The 20,934-nt window shown below is 35.9% G+C and overlaps 1 protein-coding gene across 1 annotated transcript in view; it reads left to right on the top strand.

Moving 5' to 3' along the window:
- Positions 1 to 296: 296 nt before the first annotated feature.
- Positions 297 to 20,934, top strand: part of Cmtr1 (Cap methyltransferase 1) — a 64,832-nt gene continuing 44,194 nt past the window's right edge. Inside the window, exons 1-4 of the mRNA XM_083121153.1 lie at positions 297 to 443; positions 8,662 to 8,752; positions 13,721 to 14,064; positions 19,822 to 19,977. Of these exons, the coding sequence (XP_082977279.1) occupies positions 8,695 to 8,752; positions 13,721 to 14,064; positions 19,822 to 19,977 (558 nt within the window). The 5' untranslated portion in view covers positions 297 to 443; positions 8,662 to 8,694. The remainder of the gene's footprint in view (positions 444 to 8,661; positions 8,753 to 13,720; positions 14,065 to 19,821; positions 19,978 to 20,934) is intronic.

Genomic DNA, 20,934 nt, shown 5'->3' with positions numbered 1-20,934 from the left:
AGACTGTTATGCGAAGAGGTAGATCCGTGAAGCCAGAGACTACGGGTTTCCCTTATCGCACAACACTATGGCAACCTTTCGTTGCTTTCGTTCTGGATATCACCTGGAAATGCTTTCCATATTAGGCTAAATGCGTAACTTGTTAGCATTAATACATTTAATATGCATTTTTGCTAATAGAACAAAACCTAAGAACGTAGGCATTTCTATTAGTCTAACGTAATGTCAGAAGAGAACGCAACTTTGCCGTAGCGTTGTGCGATACGGGAGACCAACAGACTACTAACTAACTATTTCTAATCTGTGCTAACTACGGTCCCATAAGAGTGAAACAACCGTGGGTATACGTATTTTGTGTATGCTGAATGTTTTGATATCGTTTGAGTAAAGTTTTCTACGAAACGAAATGATCAAAGTTTGAGCATTACTTAATAATTCTAACGGTAAGCATTAAAATATTGTCAGGAGAATTTTAGAACTGCATGCCACTATTGAATTGAATATTGAAGTTTTGTATATCGTTTTCAAACAATTTCATGTGGCACTGATTTTGCACGTAATATAGTGGTATATTATTGTAAGCTTCGGTTGAAGATCAGAAGCACAATGTTGAATAATTGTGCAAGTAGGTGGATGATTCAAGACATTACTTACAAGTCCTAGTGCAAGGATTGTTTACAGTTTCAGATGTCCAATGGCAATGGATTAATGTGTTCGATTTGCGTTTTGTTTCGTAAATTGTAACGTACTTTTTGGATTTGAACAAGAAGGGTGATAAAATATATACGCTTATCGTACATTGAAACAACTAAAATTGTACAGCTACACTAAGAGGGGCAACTGGAGTTACGGGAGTTTTGATTTTATAGTGGAAGGGTAGCCTTGATCCTCTGTACCCCCTCGAGAAAGTGAAATATTTTGCATGGTTTATGGATATTATGTTGTTTATGAACTTTTCCCGTTGTTTTTAGCTCTCGGAAATGCGTTATTGTGATGAAAAGTATGTATGAATGAAAATATAGAGAATGTCTGTAATTACGTTAATATTTGGAATACTAACAAATTTGGCCTTCTAATCACGAATCTGTTGTTAAAATGCCGCGGACGCGTGTAAAAATTCACGGGTAGCCCCACGAACTATGCACTGGTAGCCCCACAAACCATTAACGAATAGCCTCACGAACCATTTCCGGCAAGGTTAGGTTAGGCAAGCATAGTTAATTACTACTTTACTATAGGTGAGACACCTATAAATCATTTATTTCACACTTTTTTACATTGCTAACGTACTACTATGCATTGCGGAACATTCCTGAAGGTGAAATAATGAATTTCTAACGAAAATAATTTATATTTCTTACATTAACGAGTATTTACTGTTCTTCCTTATTTTCACACACAATATGGCTGTAGGTTACCCATTCATCGCATGTTGTGCCAGTGTTTTATCGATTTGGAGTGTGCATGCAGTGTTGCAACCTTGTTCATTGAAAAATATCTAAATTAAAAAAAAAATTAAAAACACTTCACAAATTTTTTTCACCAAAAAAAGTTCAATTTTTGACATAAAGAGTAATTATTAAACCATTAACGTTAGCCCCAAAAATTCACAATAGCTCCACGAACCATCACAGGGACGAGGTATGCCTACTAGGTTAAGTTAGGCCTGTTAGGTTAGGTTCCATTAGCACTCCTTTCGTTAAATTTAGCATATACGGACAAAATCGTTTTTTCTCGATGAAAGAAAATACACGGAATTCTTTTAATTTTAACTTTCCACGTCCTCCATTCCACTTGTTTCTTCAAGAATCCGTGTTGAATTACAAATTCCATGGCATCTTCCACATCCGGCAACAACTTCACGACGCATCCTCGACACGTTATAGCGAAAACACGGCGTGGGTTGAAACACTGACAACAGTGTTTACATCATCTAACACACGGAACATTGTGCTCTTGTGTAGAAAGCAAATGGCGGCGGCAGCAATAGCACGTCGGAAAGAGATTTTCACAGAAATCCACATGCATTCGCATTAAAATGATCAAAACTACATTTCCGAACTTCAACAATGCTACAGAAAATGATTTGTGTAAGTACTTTCTCCTGTAAATGTAAAGAAATCGGTCTCACCTTTAGTAAAGTGTTTTCATAAAACAATGCGAAAAAGCTTTTCTTTAAAAAAGAAAAAATTCAACTTACATCAGCTTTTTTCACGATTTTAACAACAGATTCCTGATTTAGTTAGTATACCAAATATTAACGAAATTAGATGCATTCTCTATATTTTACATTTGCTTCGAAAAGTATGTATGTTTCCTTAGTGTATTACCTTGCCATGAAGCACAACTGCCCGAAGACTTCGTACAAGTAGACCTGTCTAGTTCATTGCACTTTTTGACTCTTTGCACTGAAGTGTCAAGTTGGTTACACGGTGCAAACACTGTGTGGTTTGGTGTTTGCACTATGTTCTGGAAATGAATAAATAGATGTTCATTAACTTCTTTTCTATTTATTTTTGCTTTTAAATGTCACTTAAATCTTACAAGTAAAGGGAAAAATCATTTTCGGTCATGAGTTGTTTTCAAGTTTTTTTCTGATTGTGCATTTGGCCTTGAATTTTTGCTGGCCAGCTCCTTGAAACAATATCGGTAAAATAGTATATACGACAGTGTCATATTGCAAATAACAAAAAATCTCGGAAAATAGCAGTGCTTAGAGAAAGACAATAAATATCCTGTGAGCCAATTATAACTAATGTGGCATGCAGCGTAATAATCATTTGCGTGTTAATCGTGCACATAAAATAATTAAAAATAACATTTTTTCATCTAATCATCAAGAAACATATTGCTTTTAACCTTTTTATTATATTCTTGTAATAAGGAGGCATCATCGCCTCAAGGATTTTTTCCCGTACTGTCTCAGTCAGTGTCTTAAAAAACCCACATCAGAATCTCACCAACAGTCTTTGGTACAATTTTAAGCACAGAGTGTGCCGCGACGGACCTCCAATTCAAACATCATTACCTTCAGGGCCAGTTTCTGAAGATGTACATTGTGTTTATGTATTCACCTAGCATTTCACATACATCCAGCTACACTTTTAATTTGTTGTTCCATAGCAAAATCTTGCTTACTATTTACAAAGGCAAAAAAATGCACTGGTCTTAGCAAGAACTACCATTTTGGGGTCATACACAGCAGTTCGAACATGACGGACATGTTATATTTTCTATTACTTACTCAACTGCATTTAATCTTTTACATCCCTAAATTTCTTCCTTACAGAATCTACATTAGTGACACAACTGTATGTAGAATTTGAACCTATCTGTTAGTATGGTTTTAGTACCTCTTAACCTATTTTCTGTGGCAAATTTTTGCATGGGTGAAATTTCTTCAACTTTATAAGAGACACTTTTAAAATGGAAAACCAACGTAATTTTGTTTGAATACAGGGTGACTTCGAAAATCCGGGCTTTGCATGTGTGCAATGTTAGTGTAATGAGTAGGGTGCAGATATTTTTGCCGATTTGCCCTTTTTTAAACACTTGTTTTCACCATAGAAATCAGATAGCATTTTCAAATGTTCTAATACATACATTTCCACACATTAGAAGAACTTCAACCAACAACTTGCTGGCCTATTATGTATAACAGTTGGGCTGAAAAGTTCATAGGCTAACATAGTAAAAAATATTTTTTTGACAAAATTCGATTTTATTATTCAATATAGTTGCCTTTGAGGGCGATACAACGATTATAGCGGTCATACAATTTTTCGATGCCATTTTTATAGTACGATTTCTCTTTAGCCTCAAAATAGGCCTCAGTTTCGGCGATTACCTCTTCATCAGTGCTACATTTCTTTCCAGCGAGCATTCTTTTAAGGTCTGCAAACAGGAAAAAGTCACTGGGGGCCAGATCTGGAGAATATGGTGGATGGGGAAGCAATTCGTAGTCTAATTCATATAATTTTGCCATCGTATTCATTGATTTGTGACACGATGCATTGTCTTGATGAAACACTTTTTTCTTCTTCAAATGGGGCCGTTTTTTCGTGATTTCATCCTTTAAACGCTCCAACAACGCTATGTAATAATCTCAGCTATCTCGATCAACTTCACTTTACGATCATTTAAAATTATTTTGTGGACTTTTTTGATGTTTTCGTCGGTAACAGCCTCTTTGGGGCGTCCACTGCGTGCATCGTCTTCGATGCTCATTTCGCCTCATTTAAATTTAGCAAACCACTTCTCAACGGTTGATTTTCCTGGTGCAGAGTCCGAATAATGTTTATCAAGCCAAGCCTTGGCTTCAACAGTATTTTTTTCCGCCAAAAAGCAATGCTTTATTAACACACGAAATTCTTTTTTATCCATTTTTTCACAATAACAAAAGCTGCTTCACTCACAATGCTATATCTCACGAACTAATTATCCGGCAGCTGTGAAATTTATACACGTATCTTTTGAAGGTTAGTACTAACTAAAAATCACATGGATTTAATTCTAGTAACGCCATCTATGAGTCAGCCTACGAACTTTTCAGCCCAACTGTTATTTCTACCTCCGTGATTTCAATCAAATGAACACGTGATCAAGCTGTGGTCTCGATTGCTCATATACTTGGCACTTTCGAACTGCACTAGGTGACATCACTTCCATCAAGACTGTACTTCAAGTCTGCTCTTTGTACCTTTCGGACACAGCCTGTGACAAGCCGTTATCTTCTATTACCTCAGTTCTGAATAGAACAATGCTAGGTTATTTCAAAAACTTAGTTTAGTGGCATTGTGTTGCATACAGAGAAATACACTAAGTCAAACAATGCTATTTATTCTAAAATTTAATGCCATACCCAGAGTAACAGTTCACAGACTCGTGAAAAAAGAAGAAAGCTTTAAATTAACCAGGTTGAGTTATCCTAGTCTTCCTGAAAATGAGAATTTGATTCAAGCTATTGTCAATTGTTTGTGAAACATTTGTGCACAATCAGCACAATGGGTAACACAAGTTCATTTCTTCAGAGAAATTTTAATTGGAAATTGTTTTTTCATCACTTGTGAACAACTTAGCATAAAACTGGGGCATTTGTTCAAATTGGCACAATTGTTAGCACAAGCTATTTATGTGAGAATTAGTTTAACTGATGATTCCCTGAAAATGTGAATTTCGATCATGATAGTGTTAATAGTTTGTGAATCGTTAGTGCACTTTTATGTATAAACTGTGATAACTAATACAGTATAACCAGTGGCGTTCCCAGGATTTTCAAAAGGTAGGGTTACATACACTTTTTTAGTAGTCAGCCCTTAATTTACCATCTTTTCCTACCTTTGATGTTCTTTTTTTTAGGAATTCTTGGCCGAAGGGGTGGTTTGTAACCCACACCTTGAGTATAACTACATTTGAAAAAGAAAATTGAAGTTTATATTCAATGTATCTTCTCTTTTTTGGGGGGGAGGTGCTTTTTAAGTGCCTATTTTCATCATTTTTTTGTGCCTCATTGCCTGTCTATTTGAGAGGTTTTTAGTGGCTACAAATCCGCAAATTATTAAATAAGAAAAAAATGTTTGCCTGCTATAACTAACTAACTCTCTAGCCTTCTTAAACCCGAAGGTTCATGGCTGCAGCAACACAGGCCTTCCATCTGTCCCTATCTTGAGCAAAATCTATATACTCTTTTCCATCCCTACCGATTTCCCTTAGGTCCATCTCGACGTTGTCCCTCCATCTTCGTCTTGGCCTTCCTACTGGTCTCTTACCATCAGGTTTCCCAACAAGAATCCTGAAAACTCCTCTTTCCTCTCCCATTCGTGCCACATGGCCTGCCCACCTAAGTCTTCTTGATTTAATTATTCTAATAATGTCTGGACATGAATACAAATTATGTAGTTCTAAATTATGTAACCTTCTCCACTCACCTGTCTCCTCATCCCTTTTAGGTCCAAATATTTTCCTAAGGATCCTATTTTCAAATACTCTCAATTTATGTTCCTCTTTCAATGTAAGGGACCAAGTTTCACACCCATATAATACTACAGGCAAAATTACGGTTTTGTATATTTTCACTTTTAGATTCTTAGATATTAAACGAGAAGACAAAAGTTTATGAAGAGAGAAGTAACATGCATTTCCTGAATTAAGCCTACTTTTTATTTCCTCTTTAATATAATTTTCATTTGTTAATATTACTCCTAAGTATTTGAATTTGGAAACTGTTTCAAACGAGTTGATATCAATAATCAGATTTTGATTATTACCTAACACTTGGTTTCGGCCTGTAAGCATATATTTAGTTTTCTCTTTGTTAACTTCCAAACCTATCTCTTTAGCAGTTTTGAAAAATATTTTAGCATTATTCTTAATTGTATTCACATCATCCCCCAGTAAGTCTACATCATCTGCATATGCTAACAACTGAGTCACACCATTTAATTTTAGTCCTTCTTTAGTTTCTTTTACCTTCCTTACAGCATATTCTAAGGCAAAATTAAAGAGCAATGGAGATAATGCATCTCCTTGTTTTAACCCATCATGAATTGTAAATTTGTCAGACATATTAATACCCACACGAATTTTACTTTCTGTTTCACTGGTGCATATTTTTATCATACTAACAAGCTTCTTAGGTATTCCAAACTCTACTAATATATTATATAATTTATCTCTTTTGACCGAATCATATGCTTTTTTGAAATCAATGAATAGCTGATGGACATTTTGATTATATTCCCACTTTTTTTCAAGTGTCTGTCTGATGTGAAAAATTTGATCTGTAGTTGATCTGTTGCGTTTAAATCCACATTGATAATCACCTATAATTTCATTAGCATATGGGGTTAGTCTTGTTAAAAGAATGTTAGATAATATTTTATATGTTGTTGAGAGTAGAGAAATTCCACGGTAATTATTGCAGTTCATTTTATCACCTTTTTTTAAACACAGGAACAATTATGGATTCTTTCCACTGTTGAGGGATTTCTTCTTTATTCCATATTAAACAAATTAATTTATGAATTTGACAAATTAATGAATTTCCACCATATTTAATTAACTCAGCTGGTATTAAATCAATGCCAGGTGCTTTGTTATTCTTTAGCCTTTTAATAGCATCTTTAACTTCAGTCAAGTTAGGTTCTGGGACTAAAGGTTCTGCTGTGTGTACTTCATTCACTTCTGATTTATCTCCTACATGGACATTTAAAAGGTCATTAAAGTAGTTCTTCCATCTATTTAGAATATCACTTGGGTCAGCTAGAAAATCACCGTCTTTATCTTTTATCAAGTTTACTTTAGGTTGCCACCCCTTTCTAAACTCATTTACACCTTTATATAAATCTCTGATATTTTTATTTTTGCTGTTTGTTTCAATTTCGTTAATTTTGCTTTTCAAGTAGTCTCTTTTTTTACTTCTAAACGTGCGGTTAACTTCTCGCTTTATTCTATTATAATTGTTTAGATTTGTATCATCAGAGTTATTTAACCACCTAAGTCTAGCCTGATTTCTTATTTCTATTAGATTATGACATTCATTATCAAACCATGGCTTACTTTTTCTCGGTTTATGGTATCCTATACTTTCTTTAGCTGCTGATTCTATTGCATTACGTATGTGCTCCCAATTCTTATTTACGTCTGTTTCATTTATATTTTCATCATCATTTAAATCCTGCAAAACATCAAATCTATTTGACAGTTTAATTTGGTAATCTTTCTTAATTCTTTCATCAGTAAACTTTCCTGTATCAAATTTTAGAACTTTTAGATTTTGTTGCTTATGATTTATCACTGAGAGTCTTTCTCTTAATTTAGCAATTACTAAGTTTGCCTTAGTGAAACATAGTCATTGTAATCATAGTCACTTCTATCAGAAACTCAGCATGAATGTGGTAGGACAGATTCTTAGAAAGAAAGTTGTAGGTAATTTTTTATAACCTTTTTTGCTGACGTTGCACATATGATACACTTTTAAATATGCCATAACAACACAAAAAAATCAAACCAGTGCTGAATGCCGTGCTGTGTAGCTTCTAACTGGATATGTGACAAACACAATCACATGAAACACTTGTTGCCAGGAAAAGAAATTCTCAAAAACATGATGTCATCTGAAAAGAATTGCTACTTTTTGTAGTGTAACAATACCAACACAGGAACACCTATTGTACTGTTTGAAGTAAAATAATCAAGAATGGGATTTCCTTACTATTTATAATCTGGAAATGAGTGTGGAAGTTAAGTTTGAATAGTCGATAACATAATTTGCTTGTTTTAGAGTCACAGATATAATTTTGTGAGAAATTATATTGTATACAGTAAATTTATGTTTCTACATTCAAAGCTGCTATTGAACACTCATTCTTAAAGACAGCAAGCAAAAATTCCATCAGTAAGCATAAGAATTATGTACTCAAGACCATAACAATGTAACAGAATTGGCACGGAACCAATCACACTTGTATTTTACAACTTGGAAGTGTTAATTTCAAATTCTATATGTGTAATTCTCGTTCTAATTGTAAAACTTTAGATATTTGTTGTGACCTGAATGTTTAGCTCTTTACACCACCAATAAAAAATACTTTAAATGTCAACTAAAACATGTTGTAGATGCGCTTAAGTGATTTTAATTTTCTTCATTATGTGCTTTTTCAGGTCACTCCTAGTTCATGGTAATCTGACATGTAAATGGAATATAAGCAGCAAAAAAAAAACACCATGGATTTGCGTGCAAGGACACTGAGTTGTAAGTAGTTAATCAAGAAAAGTAGTTAAAAAAACACACATTTAAATCACTTTAACCCCTTCCCTGTGTAATTTTCTGACAAAATGCTTTCCCGCTCTGTATTTTTTTTTTCTGAGTTTGCGTAGTAATATTTTGAAGTAGCTACTGCTTCAGCACAATTCATCCGAGTATCATAGTTCATACATCCTTCTCTTCAGAATAGAAGACGCTTTCAAATGGTACCACACACATGTGTACATCAAGTATGAGGAAAGGGAAATCTGGGATAATTTGGGAAATTTCCCTCCGAAAAATACCTTTTGGTAACTTTGGGGCCCTCTGGACCAGCCCTGGATATAGGTACCTGATTATAATCTACCTTGAAAAATACTATTTTCTATCTTCAATAGGTATGAGTAGGGTGACCAGACGTCCTCTTTTATCCGGACATGTCCTCCTTTTTAGGTGTCTGTCCGGCATCCGGGCGGATTTTTTAGAAATCGGTAAATGTCCTCCTTTTTTAGAAATAGTATAGCATCGACCGTAGCAAATGTTCTCCATAGAGAATGCTTCCGCATATAATGGTATTCATATCACTTGGGGAGCGTTAAATATGAGAGCAATGCTCACTTAGCATCTGAGAGCTGAACATGATCACTTTCCCGACTGAGTCATCGGGTGTGCGGGATCCAGAAAAGTCGGTTAAAAAAATTCCCGTCCCGATCTCGACTTCAGGAAATGATTTCCAGACATTTCGAGATCCCGAGCAGTTCGGAACTTCCAAATGGTCGTTTTAAAAAGTGGTTAATTCTTGATGTTTTCTGCATTGTAAGCGTCTTGACACTTCTCTGAAATTGTTAGCTTTTTTTTCAGAAATCGAAAGAAAGGGAAATGACGTCAAATTCGAAATTTCCACAGCGTCGGGAATTTTTTTCATTACCCGTTCCTGAAAATTTCTCTGGAAATTGCAGATTTTACCCATCCCGAACGTCGGGTTTTTAAAAAATTCCTCGTCCCGACCAAAAAATGTTCTGTCCCGCACACCCCTAGTCATTAGTATGTATTATCGTAACTCGTTGCTTCGCAATCTGAGACTTGTGAAACACATGTAATTTGAGCAGTTCCTTTTTGATTGACTGATAATTCCCTTTTCTGACACTTTTGCTAATCGCGAAGATGAGGATGAGCGATGATATGATAATTTTGATGAAGGGACACTCACAAAGAAACGAATATGAGGTTAAGTGTAAGGTGGCTGTCACTTTCCCCTGCTGTTGAAAGAGTGCTAGAATGTCCGTGGCATTAACATCATATTTCTTGAAACAATCCAAACTACCTAAAATGTAAGTTCTGTTTTTGGAAAATAAGTTAAAGCGAAGCTTACTTGTCACATTTGCATTCACTTATGGTTATATTGCATTCTAATATCCAAGAATTGTAAAAATAGTAAAATTCTGTGCTTCAAACTATAGATATTCTTAATTATGATTGTCCTGTGCTAAATAATACGATTATTTATTGATTAAATTATGAGTAGGGACGTGAAGTTTTTGTTTTAACGATGACATCGAATACTTGAAGAAAACACAATAAAGTGTCTAAAATGGATTTGGGTAAATTAAGGAGGCAAGTTTTCGGTATTTCGGAATCGCGAAATAACTCGAATTATGCCATTTTTCAGAATAACACCGAATTTTGCACTTTAACACGAAAAACATCGCGAAATATGCAATATAAACTAGGAATAACACTTCTTTTGTTCAAAAAGTACTACCTGAAGTGCTATTTGATCTATCGTTTCTAGCGTAGCTGGTGAAAGTTCGATTAAATCGAAATTGTCACGCTTCATTATTGCAGTTTGGCGCAGATATGACTGACAGTAGGCTATTTAACCTCTTCCTGAAATAGAATTTGCTCAGGGCGGGGGGGATCTTCCCAGAAGGGAAATTGATTAGGAACGGGAAAATTTTCAGGGAGAAACACCTTTTTTTGTTTCGGGGAGGGGGAGAGGTTGTGTATGCAAGTGTGCGTACACAAAATGCCTAATTTGAGATCGCAGAGGGATTTTCCTGGCATTGTTGGAGAAAGTTATATGTATGACTATTTTCAAAGATTTGGGTGATATCATTCAATAAGCATTTCATATTTACTGGCTGATGAGACGAAATAGTTTTCCAAATGGAAGAAATTTGGTAATTCCTAACAAAAGTAAGCCTTTAATTATTTTTTTTTGTCAGTAAAACTAAACTTTGCCTCAATTTTCCAGAACTAAAGCAATGTGAAAATTTTAATCATAGAAGGAACAGTAAATATGCATGTAAAAATAACCGATTTTAAATTAATAACACCGAATTTTACCCTAAACCGCGAAAAATAATACCGAATTGCAGTAAAAAATAACATCGAAATTCAGTTGAAAATAAAACGAAAACTTCACGCCCCTAATTATGAGTAGTGGCAAATGAGTTGCCATTTTTTGCTGTGTCCTCTTTTTTATGACTTTGGCCTCCTTTTTCACCATACTCTGTCCTCTTTTTTACGTGTATGTCTCTGGTCACTCTAGGTATGAGGGAAAGAATATTTCGCAATCCTGTTTGACAATACTATTAGAACTCGAACTTAGGAAATACAATCTGAACTTGAACACTTTTCTTGGCACATTTCTTCTTTGCAATTTTACACACGAAAAAAAATGTACATAAAGCAACTTACTAATCGCGACACACAAACGAACTCACGTTTGCACTTTGTGAGCCTAACAGAAAAACAGTTTACTTTCCTCTGAACTTCTTCTTCTTCTTTGTCGGCACTGAAAATCATGACTAAATAAAAGGTTGTTGTTTCTTCAATAGCAAATAACATGTTTCACCAACAAGAAACGTATTATTCCGTTCAACACAGGTTACTTCAGTCAGAGATGTTAGCAGATGTAAAATAACGCCCAACGCAGAATAAGCTATAGTGACCAAGGGCATAATATTACGCTGAACACAGTGAAGGGGTTAAAGAAATAATTTATGGAATAATGTACATGAGGATTTTGTATATAACAGAATCACTATTGTTGAAAGTGCATTAATCTTGTAATCATTTAATGGTGTTTGTTAGGCTCTAAGAAAGGAAACAAAATATATGTATTGATGGAATGAAGCTCATGCAAAAGGAAAATTTAATATGTAAACTATAATTTATCTTGTTTTAAAATTCAATGATTTTTATAGGCAAAAATAACAAACATTTTATGTAGAATACTGTACAAAATACTTATTATGTTAAACTGTAAATCTTGTCATTATAATTAAACTGTAAATTAACGTGACATATGATATTTTGCAAACTATCATTAAATTCAGGTATAAAGACTATAAAATATATTTTAAGCTATAGTTCATTCGGCATGTTTTATTTTCCCTGGAAGAAAAGTTTCTGAAATTAGTATAGTTTCATTAACACACTCAACAAATATTTCCATAGTAGGTTCATATATACAGTATCAGAAACAGAAAAATGCATATTCACACATATTTTTTTATTTTCTTTAATCAAATTGTTCAAATATTTTACAGGGCCGTTTACAAGAAAAATCCTTTCTATCAAAAACACATATCTATATGTATGGTGCCAAAAACCGTACAAACAATTTTTTTTGCGTGCTTTTGTAAAAAAATATTTAAATTATTTTTTTTTTTTTAAATAAGAATCGTGATTTTTATCCATCTTGAGTAGTTTTGTGAGTAGTTAATCAAACAAGTTGAATCTCCTATTTCTTTGTGGGTGTTACTTCATCAGTTTCTGTAATCATATCATCTTCATTCTTACAGTTAGCCAAAAGTAGTAGAAAATCAGCAGAAAATAACAATTCATATACAGATACACAATGCAGAATTAATGAAATTTGAACAATTTGTTAAATCATTTATATTGCATTATGGCTTTAACTGGAATTTTGTATGTCCATCAGTATATCAACTGCTATTGGTAGTAAATAAGGCTCGGATTTTGATGCATGCATTTTTTGTCGATTTTGCAGGTTATTGCTTTGCATAATTCACTGAAATGACAATTATTCCAAATATGTACTCATTTAGTACTTTTTTTTCCCATAAAATGTTTCTGAATTTGAAATATGTGTTTATTTTTTAACTTAAAGCAAGCTACGTAATCACACTAACTGAGCGCTGAAAATGTTACATAGGCCTGCCTATATTCTGACTTGGGTGCCGTGGAAAAATTTTGAAACACTAAGGGTGCCAAGAGACGAAAAAGTTTGGTAAACCCTAGCATAATTGTTCATTAAAAATCTGTTGCGCATCACTCCACCCTTACCGGGTCGCTTCTGGCAGGAAAAACCCAAATAAACAACTAAATAGGCTCGTTAGTCCTGGGTTCCCATCCCGTTCCTCACCAGAGCGCTCGGAACCAAAGAATCAATCACAGGCAAGAATTAACTGAATTAATGTTGCAGGGTGATGGCTGAAAACTCACAGGAATGGGCTTTATTCATTTATTTACAATTCAACAAAACAAGGCTCGGATTCTCCCAATAATTCTCTAATTTACATTATTACATTTCTCTAACTTGAGCCCCACGGCAGAACTGCCAAGTGGAAGCTAAGCATCGGCAGAACTGCCTCGGGATGCTCTTTCTCATGGGAGGCCACTGGAGACCGAAGATCACTCTCCCTTCTGCTATCCGGTTCATAAACACCCTCTCCCTGTCCTCTGTCAGAGGCCATATTTATACTTCCTCCCACGTCGCATGGGGGAGGGCTGAAAGTTCAAATCTTATTGGCTCTTTTAAACTACACAGAACCATGGAAGAAACCCAAGCATACAGAATACACAAACACAAAAAAGAAACAAAAAACAAATACTGTTTGTAACAAATCCTAGCGCTAATAATTAAACTTAAAAATGATGTGGTTTCCAATATTTGCAATTTTTGTTTCATGTGCGATTGATGATAATTTTAATCCTCTAATTTTGCAGCAAGTAGTGAAGAGGAAGACATGGTCCGTGTGCCAGAGAAACAACAGTATTCTATGTACACTGGGCAGAAAAGGCCTCAGAAACGATCTGAGAGCAGTTCCGTTGAAGAGGAACCGAAGGCAAAAGTATTACGAACTAATAGCTTTGTGTCAGAGTCTGACAGTGAGTGGAATAAGAGGTCTCTTTCAGAAAGCTCTTTCGAAGATGATGCTCGAGCAAGGCTTGTGCGAAATTCATTTTCTTCAGAATCTGAAGAAGACAATCTACCTGCATCATTTAAGTTCATGAAAACAACCGCAGACAACTCATTTATCTCCAAAGATAGCAAAGCCCAGAAGATGATGGTAAGTACATTTTACTTCTTTTTAACCTTTAGTGGGCAGAAACCTTTGCTGTCTGTTAGCCTCTCGAGATACGAACATCTCACACTTTTCAAACTTGCTGTGATGTACCAAAAAGAATGCTAATTGTTATGGATGGAGAAATGAGATTGTTTTTACATTTTTGCAGAATAACAGGATTCTTACAAAATAAATACGTAAAATAGTATTAAAACTTTTCATAATATGAATTTATGAATTAATACTATTTTATGTATTTATTTTGTATTCAGTAGTGAGTAATACACACTTCCTCATCATGTTTGTAACAGGATTCTTATCAGATGTTAAAGTTATATATTTTAACTTCAAATAATGAAAGTTTAAAACAAGCAGATGAAAAAAATGAAATTTTACACAAAAATTCATATTCGGACCCCCCCCCCCCTTTCCCTCCCTATGACCAGCACAATACACAAAAGTTTGAGTTTTGATTTAAAGTCCACTTTATGCACAGAGAGGCTAATCAGGATTGGATGTCAAGTTAAAGTGGGATCCGAACCATTTGTGACTCCACGTTACCACTGTGACATTGTGGAGACCCAATACACCAAGGTGAACAAGAAAAATGTAGTGAGTAGCAGTGGTACGTAGGGTGATTCAAAAGTCCCTTAACACCCCCTATAAAGTGTAAAGGAGTTAGGCTGGTTACAATTGGTCATGATAGAAGCAGGTTAGGCATAGGGGCAAGGTGGGTTGATTTAAATAAATAATTTATAGAATAACATACATAAGAATTTTATAGATATGAGAATCACCTTTGGTGAAAGCACATTAATCTTGTAATCATTTAATAGTGTTTATTAGGCTCAAAGAAAGGAAACAATTTACTGGTGGGGTGAAGCTCATACGAAAGGATATGTAAATTGTAAACACTTAAATTTTCTTGATTTAAAATTCAATAATTTTTGTAGGCAAAAATAGCAAACATGTTGTTAAGAAAAATATACAAAATACTAATCATGTTAAACTGTAAATAGTGTCATTATCATTAAACTGTAAATAAACATGGCAGCTGATATTTTGCAAACTGTTCAAATCCGAGAACTTTTCTAACGTTGGAAGCGGCCCCGGCACCCACCCAGCATCGAATGACATGTGTACCTGGGGAAAACCCTGGGGGGTAAAGGCAGTCAGGGCCGTGATGCTGATCACATCATCCCCACTCATGACCGGATCAAGAAAGTGTGGGGCCTTCATGGGTGGTGCTAAGCACAGGGGAGCACTTTACCTATTTTTTTTACCTTTATCATTAACAAAATTGGCAAAATTCATCTACAAAGACTTTAAAAAAAATTTAAGTTACAATTATAATTAAGGTACTCACGTTTTTCACGAAACTGTTTTACATTATTTTCTATTAATTTCAGTAGCCACTGCCATCATCCTCGTTGGAATTCGTTGTGTTGTTGCTTGGCGCATTTCTGTTGTTTTTTCCTAAATCACTGCTAGGTGTGCTGCTGTCGCCTGTATGTCTGCGTATACGTCATCTGCTGTTCACCGGTGTTGGACATAAAATTCCTAAAAGCTTGCAAACAGTGCGATGTTTTTCCTAAGTTTATGCAGTGGAAATTGCATGTGAGCAACTATAAAATTAAAAACGTGATCCATAATGCACAAAGACATGCCCTATCAGCCGTTATATCTGACAAACATATAGAAATTCGCCAACTATCACACACGTGTGAACAACAAAGGAACAGGCTAAAATCTGTACTACTACCCACAAGGTGGGAACATGCAAACAGAAACATTAAGTACATGCTACAAACTGCAAAAACAAAAAAAATCAGCAACAAACTCCACTTCCTAGGAGGAAAGTGGCCAAGTGAAAGTGCGACCAACCCAGATGGTGGACAAAGTAAAAACATCGTTAATGTAACCAATCTCAACATCCTCAACAGTTTCAAGGATCTCCTCACCTTCGGCGACAAATTTAATGTGCAGCATAAAAAAAAACACCCTCGACCTTAATGTGCAGCCGAAAAAACATCCTGTTTCCCTCCCAAACCTCAGGATTCACAGCCGGTATCTTGCAACAAGTGACCACCAATAGCAAAACCAAGAAAACCCAACCTAGTGCATCAGAAAATTAAGACTGTTCTATCCCATTTTAGCAAGTGGCTTAACGCTAATGATTGCTGGTGCCTAAAATCGGACAAAACAAACCAATTTAATAGTGCAAAAGGGTACCTACACAAAAAAGTCATGAAAAAACTAAACAGTGACTCCTACAGTACCATCGCAAAGGACCCCACAGACAGATACAGCAAAATAGTGAAATATGCAATGAAAGGCAGTGCTATACTTAGACAGGAAGAACACAAATTTCTCCTCAACCCCCACCCCTCACCTGCCATTGCTTATGGCATCCTCAAAACACATAAACCAGGAATTCCCATGCACCTCATAATAGCCGGCTTTAACCATCCTTCCATACATCTTAACAACTGGCTCAAAAACAAAATATCTCAATTCAACCACAAGCTCTCATATATATAACTCCATTAAGCCTTGTTTCCATGATTATGAAAAACTAAATATGCTGACCAAGGCAGTAATTTAATTTATTAAAAACATAAACTAACGTAACGTTTCAACCTTCTAGCAAGGTCTTCTTCAGAGAAGTGTGAGATTAAAAAGTCCAACCACATTCTATATGGAAGTAATTGTGTTTAGCCTTTTAGGTGAAAGTAAAGTTGGAAAGTGAAAGTCATCTGATAGAAAGTTCCAAACAACTTTCTAAATAGTCTGGAGGGAGTAATGTTTGTGTATATATATTACCCTTCTTGTTGTATCTGGTTACTTTTGTACTTGATACAGAGTCTGAAGAAGACCTTGCTAGAAGGTTGAAACGTTACGTTAGTTTATGTTTTTAATAAATTAAATTACTGCCTTGGTCAGCATATTTAGTTTTTCTCATATATATATTTCGCAACAGAGCCGATGCCAAAAACCTGATAGCATCCATAGTGCAAGGAGATAGTGCCAAAATCGCAAGCATCGACATAGTGGACATATATAATTCAATACTCATAAACCTAGCCCTAACATCAGTTGAAAGGTGGCTGACCATAAACAAAGTACCCGCACTGGAAGTAGCCGAAACTGCCAATTTTCTAGAAGTGTGCTAAAGCACAATTATTTTCAATTTGAAAATAATTTCTATGAGCAATCTGAAGACCTTGCCATGGGAAACCCACTATCAGCTCCCATAGCAAACATAGTAATGCATTTGGCTGAAAAAAACATACTACAAACTCCGGAACTCAAATTCATCAGATATGGGCGATACGCTGATGACACCATAGTCATATACAAAAAACCCGAAGAGATCAGCCTGTTGTTGAAAAAACTAGATAGCATCCATCCCAGACTAAAATTCACCATAGAACATGAAAAGCAGGGCAAAATCAATTTCTTGGACCTCACCATCAGCCACGGGGGAAACAAATTCACAACCACAGTTTTCAAAAAACCAGATGCAGGGAGCCAATATATCCATGCACTATCCAACCATCCACCCAAGCAAAAGGCCAACGTTTGGCTAAACCTCTTCCGAAGAGCCTTCCCCTACTGTTCCAGAGAAGAAGACTTGACGGACGAGATAGCAACCATCACGGAACTGGCACTAAAACATGGATATACTAAATGTCAACTCTCCACATGGTGCAGCAAAGCTGAAATCCAAGTCAGACAATCTGCACCATGAACACAAGCCACTCCACCATCGCAACCAGATTCCAGTAACAAAACCAAGTGATTTGCTTTTCCCTATCATCCTACCACATCCAACCACCTTACCAAAGCCCTCCACCCCTACAACATCCAAATAGCACACAAACCAACCTCCAAAATAGCTGACCAACTAAACTAACATAAAGGGTACTTCCTCTTCCCCCTCAACAATCCAGGCGTCTATGATGCTGAATGTGAGTGCAAGACTCATTACATCGACAGATCCATCAGGCCCATCAGTGAGAGAATTCAGCAGCACCTATCAAATACAAAAACTGCCCAACCTACTACCGGACTTGCCAAGCATATCAAATTCCACAACCATAACGTATCAAGAGAAAGAGGACATGTCAAATACAAAGCACACATGCTCATAGACACATAAATTAAAGAAACACATGCCATCATGCTCTACAACTATGAACTGAACATAGATAGTGGTCAGGCAAACCATGCCTGGCTTCCGTTACTGCAGAATTAACACCAGTGAACAGCAGAAGATGTATATGCAGGCATACAGGCGACAGCAGCACACCTAGTAGCAATTTAGGAAAAAACAACAGAAACGTGCCAAGCAACAACACAACGAATTTTAACGAGGATGGTGGCAGTGGCTACCGAAATTAATAGAAAATAATGTAAAACAGCTTCACAGGAAACGTTTATCTATTACAGCATCTCTCATTCCCATAGTATGAATTACAATTATAGTGTACATCCAGAATGTTTTATTTTCACTGGAAGAAAAGTTACTGAAATTATGTTTTATAGTTTCATTAACACACTCAACAAACATTTCCATTGTAGGTTCATATGTATAGTATCAGAAACAGAAAAATGTATATTACATATAATTTTTTATTTGCTTTAATCAGTGTTCAAATATTTTATAGGTCTGTTTACTAGAAAAAGTATTTCTATAAGAAAACATATCCACATTAATGGTGCCCAAAAACACACCAACTATTTTTTTTAAAAAAAATGAAACACACAAAAATCCCATTTAAATAAAAAAATCATCAAAATGATTTTTTTAATAAAAAGCTTGATTTTTATCCACTCTCCTTAGGGGGAACCATATTGGTGTGTTCCATGCGGAGGGCTATCATATTGAATTCAACTCAAAATTTAATGCAAATGATGAAGACGTTTTCTCAGAATATCAACTATGTGATTTCCGGATAGACTTCACTTCAATCCCTGAAGATAAGAGTGGTGTTAGCTCTTGAAAGCTCGAAAGCCCATCCAGAAGTCACCTAGTTGATGTCCCGAGAAAAAAACTCTTTATCATTTCCCGACAGGGAAGTTTTAAGAATTATATGATTTTCAAAAAACATTTGTTAAAAATAGTTACAATAAATATATTGTTTTGTCATTCCAGTTTATCATACCTTCATATTTATATAAATGAACAAATCAGAGAGACTTAAGTATTGTCTTAAGTAAAAAGAAAAAAAAGTAAAGTGCTCCCCTGTGCTTAGCACCACGCCGTGAAGGCGTATAGGGGGTGTGGGGGTAACGCCCCACACTTTCTTGATCCGGTCGTGAGTGAGGGTGATGTGATCAGCATCATGCCCCTGACCGCCTTTACCCCCCCAAGGTTTCCCCCAGGTAGCCATGTTATTCGACGCTGGGTGGGCACCGGGGCCGCTTCCATCGTTAGAAAAGTTCCCGGATTTCAACCAGCCGGGGATCGAACCCGGGACCTTGAGCATGGTAGTCAGACGCATTACCGACTGAGCCACCGCGGCCACTTAAGACTTGTCTTAAGTCTTTGAGAAATGACTTGTTAATTGTGCCAAGTGATTTTGGATTTCAATGTTTATTTTAATATATATTCTTAACTGGTGGGCAGCATCAACCCCCTATTGTCATTGTTATTGGACTGCTTAGAAACTAAAATGTTTAGCTAGAAGAGTGTAATTTGCATATTGTGTTTCTGAATTCTTTTTTACATATACATATATTTTTTTTAATTTATAGGAAAAAATGGGCTACCAAAGAGGCAAAGGTTTGGGAAAGTCTGAGCAGGGCCGTGTGGCACCTGTTGAGCTCTCAAGGCAGCGTGGTCGCCGAGGTCTTGGTCTTCACATCAAAGGGTTGGAACCTGCAGATATTCAGTGGGATTCAAGTTTAGAGGTAAGCATATGCCTGAAACACACCCTTTTGAGACCTTATGGTTTGGTATGTGTGTTTCTGTTGTACATTGTATAGTTTGTTTCGTGGCGTCATCACCTAGGTGATGATCACCTATCAAGAGAAAGAGGACAAGTGTCAAAATAAAAAGAGACATCGGCATATTTATGATTATGTAAGGACACCTTGTCACTGAGAGCAGGCAACGCCGCACATCTGCGATTCGCTGGTGCTGTTCAGCCGTTCAAAGCCATATGCAGGAGACTTGACGCGCACTCTAATTGTCCATTGCTTGATTCACTTTAATCACCAAACCTCAGGTTGTGTTGAAATATTGAAGTACCAGTGCTTTCACATGTGCCATGGCTCTTTTGTCATGATCAAGAAAAATCCAAGTTTAGAGAATACTATCTAAATTGAAATGTCAGGGTTAAAAAACAGGCAAGTCAATTTTCTGTCATAAGTGAGGAGGTAGTGGTGTCATTCCCTGCCACGTTGATACTGTGCTGAGCTTTACAACATGCTTTGTTTCGTTTCCTATGTTTGGAAGTTCCCTTCGTTGAATCATTCTTTTCAAAAATGTGTTTTCTGTTTGCTTGAAATATGGCACATTGAATTGTAGAGGACGTTTTCACTGAATATTATCCATTCATCCCTTTCTAATTATGTATGCTAAGCTCCACCAAAGACTAAAAGACAAAACAAAACACATACCATAATTCCGATGGCAATTAGTTTCACAAGATATGCACGTACAGGCAGGTCACTATTCTGTGGCATTATTGCAAAGTGGCAATAAATATTGGTCGAAAGGGAAAGGACATGTCAAGCTAATACTGTAATTGACACAAAAATTTAAGGAAGTTCAGCCATTACACACTTCCTATGTGAACTCAATGTGGACAAACAGCATTGGACACCAAACTCAAATCCCATTACTCCAACAGCTAGTCCCTAGTT

The sequence above is a fragment of the Lepisma saccharinum genome, chromosome 4 (assembly GCF_977018435.1).
Source record: "Lepisma saccharinum chromosome 4, izLepSacc3.1, whole genome shotgun sequence".
NCBI classification, from domain to species: domain Eukaryota; kingdom Metazoa; phylum Arthropoda; class Insecta; order Zygentoma; family Lepismatidae; genus Lepisma; species Lepisma saccharinum.
The sequence above is the reverse complement of the archived record's forward strand: the minus strand, read 5'-3'. Positions and strand labels throughout refer to the sequence as shown.